The sequence below is a fragment of the Diorhabda carinulata genome, chromosome X, assembly GCF_026250575.1.
Source record: "Diorhabda carinulata isolate Delta chromosome X, icDioCari1.1, whole genome shotgun sequence".
Lineage (NCBI taxonomy): Eukaryota > Metazoa > Arthropoda > Insecta > Coleoptera > Chrysomelidae > Diorhabda > Diorhabda carinulata.
In genome coordinates this window covers 33,155,865-33,174,597 of record NC_079472.1, presented here as the reverse complement: position 1 = coordinate 33,174,597, position 18,733 = coordinate 33,155,865, and the positions used below count along the sequence as shown (strand labels likewise).

General features: G+C 33.0%; 3 protein-coding genes across 7 annotated transcripts in view; 2 read left to right on the top strand and 1 right to left on the bottom strand.

The window, feature by feature from the left end:
- Nucleotides 1–18,733, bottom strand: part of LOC130901456 (uncharacterized) — a 36,648-nt gene that overhangs the window by 15,072 nt on the left and 2,843 nt on the right. For all 5 annotated transcript variants that reach the window (XM_057812865.1, XM_057812868.1, XM_057812866.1 and 2 more), the window contains exon 4: nucleotides 12,079–12,302. In XM_057812865.1, coding sequence (XP_057668848.1) covers nucleotides 12,079–12,302 — 224 coding nt within the window. The remainder of the gene's footprint in view (nucleotides 1–12,078; nucleotides 12,303–18,733) is intronic.
- On the top strand, nucleotides 1,850–11,324 carry LOC130901460 (neuroglian-like). The gene is made up of 4 exons (XM_057812874.1): nucleotides 1,850–2,340; nucleotides 6,916–7,212; nucleotides 9,495–9,765; nucleotides 10,799–11,324. Exons 1-4 carry the CDS (start codon nucleotides 2,229–2,231, stop codon nucleotides 11,280–11,282), a joined length of 1,164 nt encoding a protein of 387 aa, XP_057668857.1. The 5' UTR covers nucleotides 1,850–2,228; the 3' UTR covers nucleotides 11,283–11,324.
- Nucleotides 14,192–18,733, top strand: part of LOC130901467 (protein phosphatase 1 regulatory subunit 14C) — a 64,158-nt gene continuing 59,616 nt past the window's right edge. Inside the window, exon 1 of the mRNA XM_057812889.1 lies at nucleotides 14,192–14,274. Coding sequence (XP_057668872.1) covers nucleotides 14,200–14,274 — 75 coding nt within the window. The 5' untranslated portion in view covers nucleotides 14,192–14,199. The remainder of the gene's footprint in view (nucleotides 14,275–18,733) is intronic.

Genomic DNA, 18,733 nt, shown 5'->3' with positions numbered 1-18,733 from the left:
GCTTCATTACTGGGTGGACAAAAATATATAAAATTTTAAGTTTATAAAGTATAATAAATAAATGGATTGATCTTTGATGCGAATTAAATCACAATTTCGATTCATTTTAAAGACAGTTTTTGGAGTTTTCGTGCCATATTATCTTCAAACTTTAGTCATCTTGATCGCTGACCCTAATTTTGGTCCTAGCTTAATCTCCTACAAACAGTAAGCAGAATTTTTTTTGCTACTACCATAAATCCAATCTTTTTTGACGCCCGAGACCATAAGACCATGGAAAGAGCGCGCAGAACAAGTTCTTGTATCTCAGATGAATAATAAAAACAGCAACAGCGTGAATAGGATGATATATAAACATTCAACTGATCGATTTAAGTGATGTCGTTCTTTTTACTTCCCAATTTTTTTGTGAACTCAGCAATACAACAGCGCTTATGCACTAGTTGTCCCTATTTTCCTTCAACAATTTTTTATGTCAAAATATCCACATCTAATTCAATACATGGCGTAATAACAAAATGACGGCCAAAATGAAAAGTATAAAAACTAAAATAAGAAGGCGTACAACTGTTCACTTAACATTCTTTCTAAACATCGTACACAATGCCGTAACGATTGAAATTATACGAGGTGTGATCAAAAATACATTAAATGAATTTTCATAGTAGTAATTACTTATGCTGCATCTATTTCGATTAAAATATTTCACATCCTGTGTTAAGATGAGAGTTGCCGAATTTAATTCCTTCCTGCTTGTAAGTCTGAAATTATACCCGCTTTAGTGGGATCGGTAAAACATATTTCTTGAATAATGCATTAATTTTTGTTTGGAAATAATTGTCGAAGCTCAAGAATTGTTAAAATCTGCCTATGATGAGACTCAAGTAACATGGCAGACTGTTTACCAGTACTATGAGCTAGTTGAAATTAGAAATGAATCAGATAAGAATCAGGAAGGGTCGGGACGTCCTTTGACTCCAAAAACAGACAAAAATAGTCAGAAAGTGGATTCAAACAGGTTATTGTTCACTCGAGAGATTATTGAAGAATTTGAAACTTCGTACGGGTATTTTAAAAGATGATTTGTAAATGACACCAAAGTTAGTACTAAAAATAGAGAACCAAATTGAAATCAGGATTTCATTGCTTAAATTATTATGATAGGAGAACCAGAGACAGTTTTGAGTGATAATTTAGAAGACTATAGTTATAGTTGATGTTTGAGCTTTGTGTACATTAAAACATTTAAGAAGGACGCCAAGATGTACTCAATTGAAGAAACTTTGGTTATAGTTGAGTTTTGTGCCCACTGAAGCATTTGTTCAGGACGCCAAAATGCAGCCAAATTAAGGAATTATGGGTTAGGTTATGGGTGTAGAGGACGCCAAAATGCAAGAAGATTAGGCCTAATCACGATTCCAAAGGGGTAGCAGAGCGCTTTAAATATGTATAAAACGCGCTCTTTTCATCAAAAACTAGTTTATTATATTTGAAACGAAGCAAATTTTCACATTGAAACGCTCATATCTTTTGTACTATAATGAAAATAATACATACGACTTAGAAACTTCTTGTATATAAGCTATCGTCATTATTAGTTTTGGAAATACCGTGATTCAGACATTTTGAGCTCCCGGTAACATTTTATGGGACATCGAGTACAACAAAACGTTTTAACGGGACTCCTGATTTCAAGGAAAACAAATCTTAATTATACTAGCTGCTACAGGAATCACGACAACGTTTCGTGTCACAAGTGGCTATTAATTCCCGAGTTTTTAGTTGCTTCCTGTGTATCCATATCTACCTTACTCACCATATTTAACACTATGCGATTTCCAGTTATTTCCGTTAATATAAAAATGTGCCAGAAGGGATTTTTGTAGGTTTTTGGCAATTTTTCTCCATTCAAAGATCTATATCTCAGGTTCTAATATAGCTACAGAGTTCGTTCTTTTCTATTATAATGATTTCTGATACTTATTTAATGGATTCGAAGCGAGCGAAGCCGCGGGTAAAAGCTAGTTTTGTTATTAATAAAATTGACAGTATTTTTTAGTCACACCTCGTATATTAAATCCCACGTATTTTTTTGTAGAATAGTAAAATAAAATTTTAAGTGTATGACCACATCGTCCGTAATGACGATTTCCGAATTAAATAATAAAACTTGAAGGAAATTGTTGATTATGATATAAAGTGGAGACCCGCGTTTTGGGTAAGATAGAATGAAATTATTTAGTGCTTTCTTAGATTTCTTCACTGACTCTCCAAACATGTGGAGAACAAGTGTTGTGCTGTGCATATTCTTGATAGTTTTGATTGGGTGTTTGGCTGATAGTAGGTAGTCATTTACTTTGTTATTGACATTAGATTGGGATCATTTCAGAATTATTGCAATTCGTATACCCTCAAATTTCGTAATTTCAGTCTCTCTTACGTAATGAATGCTTAATAGTACAGTTAAAGATATTTGGGGCAAGACAGTGTTGTAACATGTTCAAAAATTAGCACACATTTTCGTGAACAAGTTTACCGAAAAAAATTTTTGAGTTTAGAAAATGCATTTTGATTTATTTAATTCCCTATCCCCTTTAAGGAGCCGTTTGAACTTGAGGGGGCCCATCGCACGCCCTTCTCGGGATCTCTGGACATTAGTAGGGGGCTGGTGCCAAGAGCAACTCGTTTTTATGTGCTTAATCCAAGGAGGAAGCAGTCGTGCCGAAAGATGATTCGTAATCAGGTTTCGCAATGCCTGCGGAAAACCTGGCGAAATTTCAATGGCTTTGACCTCAAATTTCGTATACTTTCTCATTTTTAATGAAAAATATTTAGTAACAACGCGTGATATAATTTTTATATGGAATATAAAGTTACAGAACTTTCAAATCAAATTTTAAAAATTCACTAATAGATGACTCTACAATTAAATAGATCTTTAAGAATGATATTGATTATGACATAGTGAAAAGATTATATTGGTACATATAAATATGAAAACATAAAGGGAAATTAATCATCATATATAAACTATTACTTTCCAATAATCTTATATATTAAAAAAATTGATGATTTCCATTCCGAGTCCGTCTAGGCGTTCTACCCAACCGATTTGCTTAATTTTTTTTTTGTCCATGAAAGGTATTGATGCACAGATCAGCCATCAACCATCGGATTTCATCTAATTTTCACCATTCTCAAGTTATACTCAAATGCGATTTCCCCCTGAATATTACTTATGGGAGTTTTTCACATACACACGTTCTATCCTCAATACCTCAGGTTCTATTTAAAATAGAGACTTTGTTTTGGTTTAAGAATACTCGCTGAAAGACCTTCTTTCTTTTGAGTTTTTGAACACTTAAATCGGTTGAGTTGGAGAGGAGCTAGGCGCGGACATTCAATGTGGAGTTATGGATTTTTGTAGGTTTTTGGCAATTTTTCTACATTCAAAGATCTATATCTCAGGTTCTAATAAAGCTACAGAGTTCGTTTTGGATAAAATACATTCGTTGAAATATCCTATTTCTTTTGAGTTTTTGAACACTTAAATCGGTTGATATGGAGAGGAGCTAGGCGCGGACATTCAATGTGGAGTTATGGATTTTTGTAGGTTTTTGGCAATTTTTTTACATTCAAAGATCTATATCTCAGGTTCTAATAAAGCTACAGAGTTTGTTTTGGTTTAAAAATACTCGCTAAAACACCTTCTTTCTTTTAAGTTTTTGAACACTTAAATCGGTTGAGTTGGAGAGGAGCTAGGCGGGGACATTCAATGTGGAGTTATGGATTTTTGTAAGGTTTTTGGCAATTTTCTACATCCAAAGATCTATATCTCAGGTTCTAATAAAGCTACAGAGTTTGTTTTGGTTTAAAAATACTCGCTGAAAGACCTTCTTTCTTTTAAGTTTTTGAACACTTAAATCGGTTGAGTTGGAGAGGAGCTAGGCGGGGACATTCAATGTGGAGTTATGGATTTTTGTAGGTTTTTGGCAATTTTTCTATATTCAAAGATCAACATCTCAGCTACAGAGTTAGTTTTGGTTTAAAAACACTCGTTGAAAAACTTTCTTTCTTTTGAGTTTTTGAACACTTAAATCGGTTGAGTTGGAGAGGAGCTAGGCGCGGACATTCAATGTGGAGTTATGGATTTTTGTAGGTTTTTGGCAATTTTTCTACATTCAAAGATCTACATCTCAGGTTCTAATAAAGCTACAGAGTTCATTTTGGATTAAATACATTCGTTGAAATATCCTATTTCTTTTGAGTATTGAACACTTAAATCGGTTGATATGGAGAGGAGCTAGGCGCGGACATTCAATGTGGAGTTATGGATTTTTGTAGGTTTTTGGCAATTTTTCTATATTCAAAGATCAACATCTCAGCTACAGAGTTAGTTTTGGTTTAAAAACACTCGTTGAAAAACTTTCTTTCTTTTGAGTTTTTGAACACTTAAATCGGTTGAGTTGGAGAGGAGCTAGGCGCGGACATTCAATGTGGAGTTATGGATTTTTGTAGGTTTTTGGCAATTTTTCTACATTCAAAGATCTATATCTCAGGTTCTAATAAAGCTACAGAGTTTGTTTTGGTTTAAAAATACTCGCTAAAACACCTTCTTTCTTTTAAGTTTTTGAACACTTAAATCGGTTGAGTTGGAGAGGAGCTAGGCGGGGACATTCAATGTGGAGTTATGGATTTTTGTAGGTTTTTGGCAATTTTTCTATATTCAAAGATCTATATCTCAGGTTCTAATAAAGCTACAGAGTTCATTTTGGATTAAATACATTCGTTGAAATATCCTATTTCTTTTGAGTATTGAACACTTAAATCGGTTGATATGGAGAGGAGCTAGGCGCGGACATTCAATGTGGAGTTATGGATTTTTGTAGGTTTTTGGCAATTTTTCTACATTCAAAGATCTATATCTCAGGTTCTAATAAAGCTACAGAGTTTGTTTTGGTTTAAAAATACTCGCTAAAACACCTTCTTTCTTTTAAGTTTTTGAACACTTAAATCGGTTGAGTTGGAGAGGAGCTAGGCGGGGACATTCAATGTGGAGTTATGGATTTTTGTAGGTTTTTGGCAATTTTTCTATATTCAAAGATCAACATCTCAGCTACAGAGTTAGTTTTGGTTTAAAAACACTCGTTGAAAAACTTTCTTTCTTTTGAGTTTTTGAACACTTAAATCGGTTGAGTTGGAGAGGAGCTAGGCGCGGACATTCAATGTGGAGTTATGGATTTTTGTAGGTTTTTGGCAATTTTTCTACATTCAAAGATCTACATCTCAGGTTCTAATAAAGCTACAGAGTTCATTTTGGATTAAATACATTCGTTGAAATATCCTATTTCTTTTGAGTTTTTGAACACTTAAATCGGTTGATATGGAGAGGAGCTAGGCGCGGACATTCAATGTGGAGTTATGGATTTTTGTAGGTTTTTGGCAATTTTTCTACATTCAAAGATCTATATCTCAGGTTCTAATAAAGCTACAGAGTTTGTTTTGGTTTAAAAATACTCGCTAAAACACCTTCTTTCTTTTAAGTTTTTGAACACTTAAATCGGTTGAGTTGGAGAGGAGCTAGGCGGGGACATTCAATGTGGAGTTATGGATTTTTGTAAGGTTTTTGGCAATTTTCTACATCCAAAGATCTATATCTCAGGTTCTAATAAAGCTACAGAGTTTGTTTTGGTTTAAAAATACTCGCTGAAAGACCTTCTTTCTTTTAAGTTTTTGAACACTTAAATCGGTTGAGTTGGAGAGGAGCTAGGCGGGGACATTCAATGTGGAGTTATGGATTTTTGTAGGTTTTTGGCAATTTTTCTATATTCAAAGATCAACATCTCAGCTACAGAGTTAGTTTTGGTTTAAAAACACTCGTTGAAAAACTTTCTTTCTTTTGAGTTTTTGAACACTTAAATCGGTTGAGTTGGAGAGGAGCTAGGCGCGGACATTCAATGTGGAGTTATGGATTTTTGTAGGTTTTTGGCAATTTTTCTACATTCAAAGATCTATATCTCAGGTTCTAATATAGCTACAGAGTTGTATGTAGCCCTATCACGTGGGAAATCGTTCAAAAATGTCAAGGTAGAGATTAAACCAAAGGGTCGACGCACAGCCAATGTAGAAATGATGGCTGATTTTTTGACCGTGCCCCGATACTTTTTGTATACCTTTGTCAACATAAGTATTGATTGATTTTATGACGAAGGTATAATTATCCACATAGTCATTGCTGCGGAGCAGCACGGGTCCGGACTAGTTAACTTAAAAATCCTCTATTGAATAAAGTTAAAGTTGATTGCCAAAGATATTAATCTGTTATTAGATCTCTATCAAAATTTGAACAAGGTAGGTTAATATTTAGTATGTGTTTGATAAACACTGATAACATGATTGAGGTAGAAAATGGAAAAAGTGTGTTCATTAAGCGGGAAAAACCACGGTCAAGCCTAATATCATCAATTTCAATGGTATAAACATGATTTACTACATTTCTGAATAGCAGTACAAATATAGAAAAATGTTCTGTTGAGTTTTCTACATCCGAAACAATTATGGTGTTCGCCGATCGAAAATTGAAAGTACAAAAGATTATGGAAGCCGTCGGAATTTCAATTGTTACCATTTTTAATGATCACATTGGTTTAAGAGAACTGAGTACCCTGTTTTTCTCAAAATAGTCAAAACATGCTTCCACTACAATACCCAAAGTCCTAACAACATTAAATTGGAGGGTTTCTTGGGGGTAATCTGTACTAAAGAAGTTTTTGTGAACGAAAAAATCATGATAACCGTTTTTAATGCACGAATTTGAAACAAAATTATAATTTTTGCAGTTTCTTAGTATTGAAATTATCTAATAGGAAAGGACCTGATGAATCTCGTATAAAATGTATATGTATATATTTCCAGGAGAGCTAATCCCCCTCGATCCCCCGGGTAATTTAACTCTATTAGAATTCGAAGATAGAGATGTGATAGTGGAATGGGATCCAGTAGAAGCGGAGTCAGTGCGAGGAACTTTCAAAGGATATTTGGTGAGGATATGGAATCACGTATGGAGTCAAGTTTATGCGATTCCTCCGGGTACAACGAAAACGGCAGTACAATTTTACCCGTTTTCAAGAAATTTTATTACTGTAGCTGTCAGAAATGATAAATACGTCGGACCAAGAAGTAACGCAATCAGTTTCGATGCACCTCAGACAGGTAAGTTTAATGTAGCTGTATTGTTAACAAAATTATTATTACACATTTTAACCAATAAAACGTTCTCTAGCCTCTTACACGATTATTTCTCATATCTAAGCCTCCGAAATAATTGTTCCATAAATTCTAGCTTCCTAGATGACTTTTTAAATAACCCATAGCCTCCTAAATGATGTCCAAATCACAACCTCTTTTATTTTTAAACAATTTTAATTGCCTCCTAGACTTCATTTGACGAATAATAGCCTCCTACATAATTTATATAAAAACCTAACCTCCTGGATGATGACTAATCGTGCTGTCCTAGATATTTTTCAAACCAATCTTAAGCTTCTAGATGACTTTTTTCAGCCTCCTTAATGATGTTTTCTACAAATCACAGCCTCTTAAAAACTACAGCACCTTAAATAATTTTTCTATAAATCAGAGCCTCCTAGTTGATGCTTTGAGAAAATAATAGCCTCCGAGAGGACTTTTTTGAAAAATACTATCCTCCTACATAAGTTTTTAGCAAATTCCAGCCTCTCACATATTTTTTTAATAAAAACCTAGCCTCCTAGGAGATTATGAAATAAATCCTGGTGTCCTAAATACTTTTCAAACTAATCCAAAGCTTCTAGATAACATTTTTTAACAACTCGTAGCCTCCTTAATGATTTCAACAAATCACAGCCTCTTATACAATTTTTACAGCCTCTTAAATGGTTTTCTAATAAATCAGAGCCTCCTATATAAGGCTTTGAAAAAATCATAACTTCCGAGAGGACTTTTTGATAAATACTAGCCTCCCACATAATTTTTAAGCAAATTCTAGTCTCCCACATATATAAATTTATTCTCCTAGAAATAAATCACGGTGTCCCATATACTTTTAATATTCTAACTTTCTAGACGACTTTTTTAACGGCTCATAGCCTCCTAAACGGTATTTTTAACAAACCACAACCTCTTAAACGTTTCGTTAACAAATTGCAGCCTCTTAAATAATTTTCCAATAAATCAGAGCCCTCTAGATGACGCTTCGTGAAAATCATAGCCTCCGAGCCGACATTTTAACAAACACTAGCCTCCTACATAATTTTTTAGCAAATTTTAGCCTCACGCATAATGCTTTATAAAAACCTAGTGTCCTAGAAACAAATCCTTGTGTCTTAGATACTCCGAACCTTCTAGACGACTTTTTTAGCAGCTCATAGCCTCTTAAACGGTATTTTTAACAAACCACAACCTCTTAAGCGTTTCGTTAACAAAATACAGGCTCTTAAATAATTTTCCAATAAATCAGAGCCCTCTAGATGACGCTTTGTGAAAATCATAGCCTCTGAGCCGACATTTTAACAAACACTAGCCTCCTACATAATTTTTTAGCAAATTTTAGCCTCACGCATAATGCTTTATAAAAACCTAGTGTCCTAGAAACAAATCCTTGTGTCTTAGATACTCCGAACCTTCTAGACGACTTTTTTAGCAGCTCATAGCCTCTTAAACGGTATTTTTAACAAACCACAACCTCTTAAGCGTTTCGTTAACAAAATACAGGCTCTTAAATAATTTTCCAATAAATCAGAGCCCTCTAGATGACGCTTTGTGAAAATCATAGCCTCCGAGCCGACATTTTAACAAACACTAGCCTCCTACATAATTTTTTAGCAAATTTTTAGCTTCACACATAACCTAGTCTCCTATAAACAAATCCTTATGTCCTAGATACTCTTCAAACTAATCCTTACCTTCTAGATGAGTTTTTTAGCAGCTTATAGCGTCCTAAACGGTATTTTCAAGAAACCCCAGCCTCTTATAGAACTTTTTAACAAATTATAACCTCTTAGATAATTTTCCAATAAATCATAGCCTCCCAGATGATGCTTCGAACAAATTATTGCTTCCAAGAGCACTTTTTTCACAAATACTAGTCTCATACATGATTTTTTAGCAAATTCAAGCCTCAAACATAATTTTCACGAAAACCTAGCCTCTTAGATTACTTTCAAGCAAATCCTGGTGTCCTAGATATTTTTGAAACAAATCCTAGACCTAGACGACTTTTTTAAGAATTCATAACCTCCTAAATGATTTTTCATTAAAGTGTATTCATAATAAAATTTAACGTTAAGTCATAAAACCATATGAAACCTTCAAACCAAACATTGACATCAAAGTCAAAGAACGATGTGTTCGTAATAGTAAATTATTCCTGGAAAGATGATGATAATGATCAAATTAAAAATATTCAATGAAGCATCATCTGGGAATAGTGAAGTAGAATTTGTTTTCTTTTCCAGAACCGAATATGCCGTTTTTGTTCGAACATTTTCAACTAGGAGCAAACTCGGTTCTTCTGCAATGGAACAAACCTACACAACCCAATGGCGTCTTATTGGGATATAATATCTATTGCAGTGAGATGGAGGGCGACACTATTAACGAAAAATCCACCATTAGGTATTTCGTATCGGGAGCTGACAACTTCCAAGCAAAACTTACAGGATTGAAAGAGGGGACGAAATATTTTGTGCAAATCGGTGCTGTTAATTGCGCAGGAGAAAGTGAAAGGTGAGTTTTTTTGCAGTAAAAAATTTGTTGGGTAGTTGATTATAATGAAAATAAGTCATTTTGTTTGCATCTAGAATTTTTCAATGTGTAACACAACATATGTACTTTGAAGTATTAATACCACTAGATACAAAAAAAACTGAATCGTAAAATAAATTCTTGTAATTTCTCTAAAAACAATTCCTCAGGGCCGGATTAAGATTTATAAGACCCGGGGCTAAAATAACGACGGGGCCCCCTTAAGGAATTCGAAAACCCGGAAAAATTCACAAAATGACATCAATACGTTAGATTTGTGGTATCAGCACATCAAAAAATACAGAATGATTTCCAAAATTGGGGCCCTCTTGGTCCTGGGGCCCGGGGCTATAGCCCCCCCAAGCCCCTAGCTTAATCCGGCCCTGCAATTCTTCTATAACAAAATTTACAAAAAGGTTAGGTTAGGTTAGGTTTGTTTATTGCTAAATTTATATAAATATATATACACACGACATTTATTATCTCCATTGTAAATACATAAAGGCATAAAACAGCCCCTAACTAGAAGAAGGGAAAGAAATGATGCGTATTAGCAAAACAACTTTCAGGGGCGCTACTTATATACATATTTCGGGGTAAATACAACAAAATTATCTTGATTTTAGGTCTCTCCTGATTGAAAATAAGTTTTTGAAACAAGTAAAAGATTTGACCTATTTCATTATTTATCAAATCAGATTTATCAAAAGTGAATTTTTTACGTGTTTTAAAAACTAATTTTCAATCAGGAAAGAAGTAAAATTAAAACGATTTAGCAACAAGAACATATAAAATTATCTAACAAATGGGAAATTAAAGTAATTTATACATAAATATGTATCGTATTCATTAATCAAAACCGTTTAAAATATTTTTTGTATTTCAAATTTCAACTTTACCTAAAACTCCATACTATATGACAGTTTGGCAACGATCTAGCATTAATCTAGCTTAATAACTTAATTTTTATAGTGAATATTCTAAAAATGTCAAATTAATTTTTCTATTGTTTAAGAAAATCCATAGAAATAGACCTCGAAGTACATATTCCCCAGGAGCCGGCAATGCCGTCTTTCAGATATAAAATCGACTACAATATAACTGACTTGAAACAACAGATGAAACATCTTTGTCAGAAAACGAAACAAAATCCTTACTATGTCGTTAATGTCACCAACGCGGCAAACGAACTCGATAAAAAATACACAATCCATAACCACACCGATTGGATTCACATCAACACAAACTGTTTAGTTAACACTCTAATAAAATGGGTACCGGATATAGACAACAATCCCGGCGATTACTTCTATGTGAAATATAAAATTAAAGGTGAACCGGAATATTTAAAAGCCGGTCCTGAACTCGAGGAAGATTATTTGATTTTGGAAAATTTCAACGCGTGCGTTAATTACGAAATTATATTGGTTGCCGTTGATGGGAAATACGAAACCGAAAGTGAAATGCAAGAAACCCCTGCTGTAGTCTATAAGTTTTAATATTTTTTTATGCGTGTCAATAAATGATCTTTATTTTCAGTACATTATTCTGTATTTATTTCTCTAACAAACAATAGAAATTGCAGAAGACTGTTATACGAGGAACAATCAATATTTCGTAAATACGCACGGTACTCATACCAAATTAAGAAATGAAAAATCTAACAAATCGTCAGTCCACTTGGACTCATTATCTCCACTGTTTACCAATGAAAACATAAATGCATTTGGCCGAAGCTATCGGAAGGCGTGTATACACAATTTCTTCGAAATATTCCTACCAGAAAATCTGTGATAAACAGTAGCGTCGTTCGGTGAGATTTGTTTAATTCATAAATTTTTTTAAATAAATAGAAATATGGCGTTCTTCAAACCACGAATGAAGACAATGAAATTGCACATTGTAATGAGATTTAATACAAGTTTGAATTTAATAATAAAGATTTAGATATACAAACACAGTAAGTTATTTTAAATATATTCGAATGTTTAAAAAAGGAAAATATTCATCAATCTGTTAATGCAATCATAATAAAAATTGCTGATGAAAATATTTGCGTTTGTAGTGTAGGTTAGGTTAGTTACAACATTTAGATAACATTTTTTTTTTCGAAATTATAAAAATTTTTTAGAATTACCTATTAAATTGATTTCTGTTTTAAACTACCCATGTATTATCTGAGTAAAAAAGTCTATAAAATAGTTGGTTTGTTGAAATAAAACGAAAATAAATATGGTGGAATCGAAACTAGACAAACTTGAAATATAAAATAATTAATATTTTTTATGGACTTACATTAGCGTCGTATCTGACTTGAAGTAAAGGTTTGATGCCCATATTATTGACGTGTATTGGTACGGGAGTTGCCGTAGTTGCAGTTGAATAAGGACATCCCAATTCTGGACCTTCATCGCTACCATCAGCACATTGAGGGATACCATCGCAAGCGTTGTAAATGGCAATACATTCCTTTGAAGAATGACATTCGAACTGGAATCTAGTGCATTTCGTGTCTAAAACTAACAAAAACCATTATCGATTAAGAGATGAAGTTCCTAAAAGATGAAACGGTCAATGTTGTTGAATTTTTTTCCAATTTTCAATTGTCTTCCCATAGGAAACATAATTATCTTTTCTAATAGAGGTCAATCTTTAGCTAATATTTTCGCAGAACCGGGGGTTTTTGTTATTATTTTCTAAACTTAGTAGTAGAAGATAAAACGTGGAACTTAGCAACTTTAAAGTGATAAGAATAAGCGGAAAGGCTATAAGATAGTCTGCTTAGACTCGATTTTCCTCTAGACGTTGCTTACGCTGATGATGCGATAGTTGTAAGCCGCGAACACATTAGCGCAGCTTAACTTGAACCACACAATGAGACTAATAGGAGAATTAATGAGACAAATCACGGAAAAAACTGACCTGGTATTTCTCACAAGAAAACGAATACAGTCAAAACTCTCCATTGAGATCGGTATGAACGAAATCGAGTCTAGATGCGAAACAAAGTATTTGGAAGTGACCTTAGATAATAAGATGTCTTTCTGGCCCCACATACAGATCAAAAGGCAGCCGAGAGGACAGCATCTTTGATTAAAGGCTTAAAGGCAAATATTAACGGACCACGGCCTGATAAACGAAGGCTATTGATGACGACGATTCACTCGATTCTTCTGTATGAGGCAAAGGTCTGGTACAAGGGCAAGGTGCACTGAGAATCACCAGTTCCTACCGGATTGTCTCTGCACAGGTGGTGGTGGGTATAATCCCCGAGGACCTCCTGGATTTCGAAGCAGGATGCAGCAACTATCGAACGCTCTAGAACAATACAGACAAAAGAATGTAGACTAGTAAACGAAGCAACATACCACGAACAGACCCGCCAACCAGAAGTAATATCACAATAATTCCTGATTGGACGGAGATGACAAGAAGGTGGCGGTTTAGTTGGTAGGTTACATGGATTCTGCATCTTCTTAAAAAAAAGCGGAAAGGCGATAGCCGAAACGAGAATGAAAATTTGAGGTTATACAGAACTAAAAAAAGACCAAGTGATGATATACAGTGGGGTTGATAATATTAAATGGGCAAATGTAGGTGTATTATCAATAAATGTAACAAAAATGGAATTAGAAATTGAAGAGGGGTTGCGGAAATACTGATAAGAAGAAAAGATAAACAAATATTGATAGTATACAGTCCAAACGAGGAGATTGAAGAAGAATCGACACAAAAAACACGCAAATCAAACGTAGTGAGTGAAGAAATAGTTTGGACACAAACCGAGAATGTAAAATCACAGAACATTTAAGGTGATATAAGAAACTGAAGTAAATACAAAGAAGAGAAGAAGCAGATTCATTATGAAATGGAATAGAGAAGTAGCGAACAGTCTGGAAAAGAGAAAACGAGCTAAACATGATGCAGAGAATAGAGCTAAATGGAGAAGAAACGTCGCCTCTATCCCTATAGTAGAAGAGGCTGTAGATAAGTAAGTAAGAACCTTTATCAGTTTCTATTGCTTGAAATTTTGATGTAATTTTAATAAATTGTGATTTTTAAAAAGTAATTTGTATGTTTTCCATTGACGAGACATCTTGTACACAATTTTTCCTTGGTAATAATTAATACCGTAACCTTTTTAACTGAATCATTATGTATTTTACAATAACAATGTGAACCCGTGAAATTCTATTGTTTTTCCTACCTAAATAAACAATTTCTTTCTTTGCCACTACCGTCACAGCGATCGTCACTTGTCTTGCGATATTGGCACAAGAAAGAAGCCACAAAATTATTGCGTGTTGTGTTTATTGGTGCGTCAACGTTTTACGGATGTTACGAGATTTTTGCAAAATTTGAAAGTGAGATTTGGAAAAGAAAAAAAAAACGGCGCGTTTTGTAATTGTTATCGAAATGTCGAGGACGAAGCGCGCCCCCATGCTTGCATATATAGAAACCGATTTCTTTATTCATCCCGAAGCCCAAACGGTAAGTTTTAATTTTAATCGTCTTATAGTGAACGATCTACAATTCCTTCTAAAGTGTTTATTCATAAAGTTGAGTATAGTAGTCCTACCGAAACTACCTATATAAAATTCGAGTGAAAAAAAATAATAGTAGGATGAAACCTATAGGAAAAGGAAGAGAGAATGGAAGGAAAAATAATTTACGGGCGATCTGAGGTTGGGAAGGGAAACTGGTTGAGTTCTTAAGGATACAAAACGGTTTATCTTTATTTCTGGTACAACTACAAGTCCTATAGGAAAAAATCAAATAACAAAGTTGTAGGTAATGAGAAAATCTACAACTTTTGTATCCTCACTTTTTTCACATAACCTCAAAATTTATGTGAAAAATTCAAAAAACCAAGAATTTCGCTTTTAATTTTTATCTTTTACGAACAAAAATTTTTTTTGATTACGTCTCAAAATCATTTGAATTGATATATTTATTTTTACACGTAATTTTGATATATTATCATAAAAACACCCAAATTTTCGAACGAAGATTCTCTCATCAAAATATTAACTGTTTTAAAAATTCGGTAAGATTTTTATTCGTTGAAATCTCTACTTTTCAATGGTGTAAAAAAACATAATCATCACCATGATAAACTTTCTCAGAAAAGGCAAAAAAAAGAAAAAAATTCGCATCCGACAATTTCAGTGTGTACAATTTTTTGTTATTTCCTTAAATTTTACATAATTACTCATGCTTATCAATATGACATGGATTCTCACGTTTTTTTTAGAGTAATGTACTGTAATGAGAGGAAAAAAATTTAATGAATAACTAAAAATTTTACATAATGATAAAAAAAATTTCGGGTTTTTTTTAAGTCTTATTTTTAGCCTTTTCTAAGAAAATTTACCATGGTGATGGTAATATTCTTTTAAACTAATAGGAAATAGAGATTTCAACGAACAAAAATCCCACCGACTTTTAAAAAAAAACAGATTTTTTTAACGGGAGATTTTTCGTTCAAAATTTAGGGATTTTTTCAGAATTATGTCAAAATAACGTGAAAAAATACGTATTTCAAATCAAATAAATTACAGTGTACATGGGACATAAAAAGGCAACTTTTTACAAAATTTCCTGAAAAACAAATGTTTTTTTGTAAAAGATAAAAATTACAAACGAAAAACTTGTTTTTTCCAATATTCCACATGAATTTTGAGGTTATGTGAAAAAAAATAAACACAAAAATAATAGATCTTCTTATTACCAACAACTTTGCTATTAAACTTTTTTTCATAAGACTTATAGTTTTAGCGGAAAAAGAGAAAAACTATTTTTTACCCTTAAAAACTCACCCCTTTTCCCTTCCCGACCTCAGTTCGTCCGTAAATTATTTTTCCTTTTTATTTTTATCATATTCCCCTCCTTTTCCAATAGGTTTCATTCTACTATTATTTTTTTTTTGGTTTCAAAAATTATCGATCCTGGTGTAAGAAGTAAAAATACAAGTTAACACATTAAATTATATTCTAGAACTAGAATTAATCAGTCAGAATTCCAATCGAGACATCAGACATATTGTAAAATACGTAAAAAACGAATCAACGCAGTTATTGTAGTATTCAGAGGATTTTTGACAAATACTAAAGTTATTCTGTTGTTTTCAAAATCCTGAAACCTGCTGAGAAATTTTTCCCTCGTATTCAAAATTATTGTTTTGAAATAGTGTTTATCAATAGAGGAAATATTTCCTTGAGAAAGCTTAAGCAAGATCGGAAAGTGGAACAAAGTTTTCCTTCCAAAATCATGTCCAAGATGGATAATTTCTTCTCGAATGTTATTACTTCTTCTAAAAAAATTAAGTTACCTTTCCCTATTTATCTTTCAATTTGAAGAAAAAATTATACGTGTTCTCGATTTATAGAAGAACAAAGTTTTTTAAATGGAAATATTATTACACCTTACCCATATTTGTAATAATTCTATATGAACATTTTCTATAAGTGGACGCTGTTCCGATTAAAGAAGACAGAATGATAACGTTTTCTCTATCCTCGGAGTTCCAGCTCGGTTCTACGCATTCTCAAGCATGCGCAGTATAGATAAAGAGAGAGAGAGAGAGAGAGAAATGAATATGATGTGTCAGAGCCGCACAGTGTACTGCACCATCGATATCAATGACAGTTATTATCATATGTAGTTTAATATAGATTATAAATCTACTCTTACACCAGTTCAACGCCTTGACAACATAGTTATGTGATCGATAAGGGAAAACAAATTATGAAAGTATCAACATCTATTACAAATTTAAACATAACTTTAAAAAAAAACATAAAATAGAATAAAAATATCATTTAGGTATGTTTAACTTTTTATTAATTGAATTTATAATTTTCGTCGTATTCTTTGTTGTTAGCTAAATAAGTTAACAGGCGATGACCGTTCAAAAAATAATTACTGCGATGACAATAATGGGAAACGTCACAATTATCTTTTCAACTGTTTTTTCTCCATTTCGAAAGCAATTAGGCTTAATACATGTGAACAATTTCCAAATACCACTCGTAATACTCAAAGCATTCACCATTGTTTAATTGCAACATTATGAATTTCTAATTATTATTAAGTAGGAAATAGATTCCTCACAATAATTATTACATAAATCTACTTAGTTGTGTCAATTCAAAGAGTTTCTGCCTCCAATTTTTGTTGCGCGTTGTGAAATTCACTTTACAGTCTTTATTTATACGTTATGAAACTATATACAGGGTGATTTTTAAGAAATATAAAGTATCTACAGGTGACAATAATGGGTGTACACAATTTGTTATGTAATACGTAATACTTTTTATGCGTTTCCTTTCTATTTCATTTTATTCTATCGATAATTATTCTCCATGTGGTCTTGTACTTGGTCTTCTCTTTTCTAATTCAAAGAGCTAGTTGAATTATTGCAAATTATGTTATACGCAAGGCTGGAAATCCGAAACCGGGAGCCCACCGATTGGCTTCTCAAGTTTAGGTAAAAATACCAATTAATTAGTTGAGACAAAAATCCAATTAGAAAAAGGGAAAGTGAATGCATGGTTTTTGTTTATATAATTAAGTATATAATCACATATACATATACACACAATGAAATTATTGTAAATAATTTCTGATGACGTCGGAATTAATGAATTTTTTATCATCCATCGTGCCATGACCGTGGTTTTGGACTACTAATTTTACTTCCTCAGAATTTCACGCTTACAATATTAAACTTCCGTGAAAATTTGAACGTTTGCATTTTTAGATATGCACCGTCAACTAGGATGGACCCATTTCAACGAATCAATTGGTACAGAAGATAATTATGTTTACTAATTTGTGAAATATTCGGAAAAATCGTTTAATAGGGCTAAGAAACCAATTTTCCCTTAAAATGTTTCATCCCATTACATTTTTCTCCATTCTCTTTTCTTAAGTCTTGTTTCTTCTACTATTCAACCTCTTGAGAAGTACATGTCCAGCTTTCGTGCAATCTCTTGAAGTTGGTTTTTCATCCTTCATCATATGATCGTTACGATTTTGTCGTGAAACTACGTTTGAGATCTTCTCTTATAGTTTTGCTTCTCATTTGATCTCTTATGCTCACTGTTTTAATAGTTCTCAATGTTTTTATCTTTGCTGCCCTCATCATTTTCTTCGTTTTTGTTGTATCCGCTCGAGTTTCCTCTGCATATCTAAGTATAGATCAATCCTAACATCAAACTTCAAGCCCCTACACATATTATGCAATCTAAGAAAACAGCTGATCTACTCAAAAAAGGAGGCCAAGGGGTATTAGTGTTTCTTGATTTTTTCCGGTAGTTTGGTTGTTTTGTCTTGTTTTTTTTTTTGTTTCATTGAACTTGTTACAGTGGAAACTGAATATTTTTGCTGTTTAGTCAGTCTGCAAGTAAACTTTCAAGCAATTCACAAAATTTATAATACTCAGTTTTTTTTGGAAATTAATATCCATTGTTACGTTCAAGTTTCAAGTGAGTACTTTTTAGGTTACAATAGCCCAGTGGCAGCTGTAAGGTACAAGTACAAGCTCAAAGCTTTAAGTGGAGTTAACCTCGTTGTATTAAATAAAAAGAGCTTCAGTCAGAATTCTGCTTATTTTCCACCAGTTTCCAACATAATTCCTTTTCAGAATAAATTTTATGTTACCTACAGTAAACGCAACACTGTTTAAACGAAAAGAAAACAATTAAATCACGTTTTTGGGGGTAAATGACGCACTTTTTTAAGCATCAACTCTTTAAGAAGCCATTTCGCAATAAAACTGGGAATAATAAGGCCTAAAATCTAACAAATTACTTCAAAAACCACACATAAACTTACGTCAAAAGCATTTGTTTACCCCCCGACGGTCATGTTTAAATTACATCAGCTGATTTTGACAGAAGGAACAAATTCAAAAACCATTAAAAGTTTGTGTTTACAGACGTTAGCT

What these genes read in the sequence shown, in the direction of transcription:
- LOC130901460 (XM_057812874.1), top strand. Translation starts at nt 2,229, where the DNA reads ATGAAATTATTTAGTGCTTTCTTAGATTTCTTCACTGACTCTCCAAAC. An exon ending in GATTGGGTGTTTGGCTGATA is followed by an intron (nt 2,341 to 6,915) that starts GTAGGTAGTCAT and finishes ATATATTTCCAG; the next exon opens with GAGAGCTAATCCCCCTCGAT. An exon ending in TGCGCAGGAGAAAGTGAAAG is followed by an intron (nt 9,766 to 10,798) that starts GTGAGTTTTTTT and finishes CTATTGTTTAAG; the next exon opens with AAAATCCATAGAAATAGACC.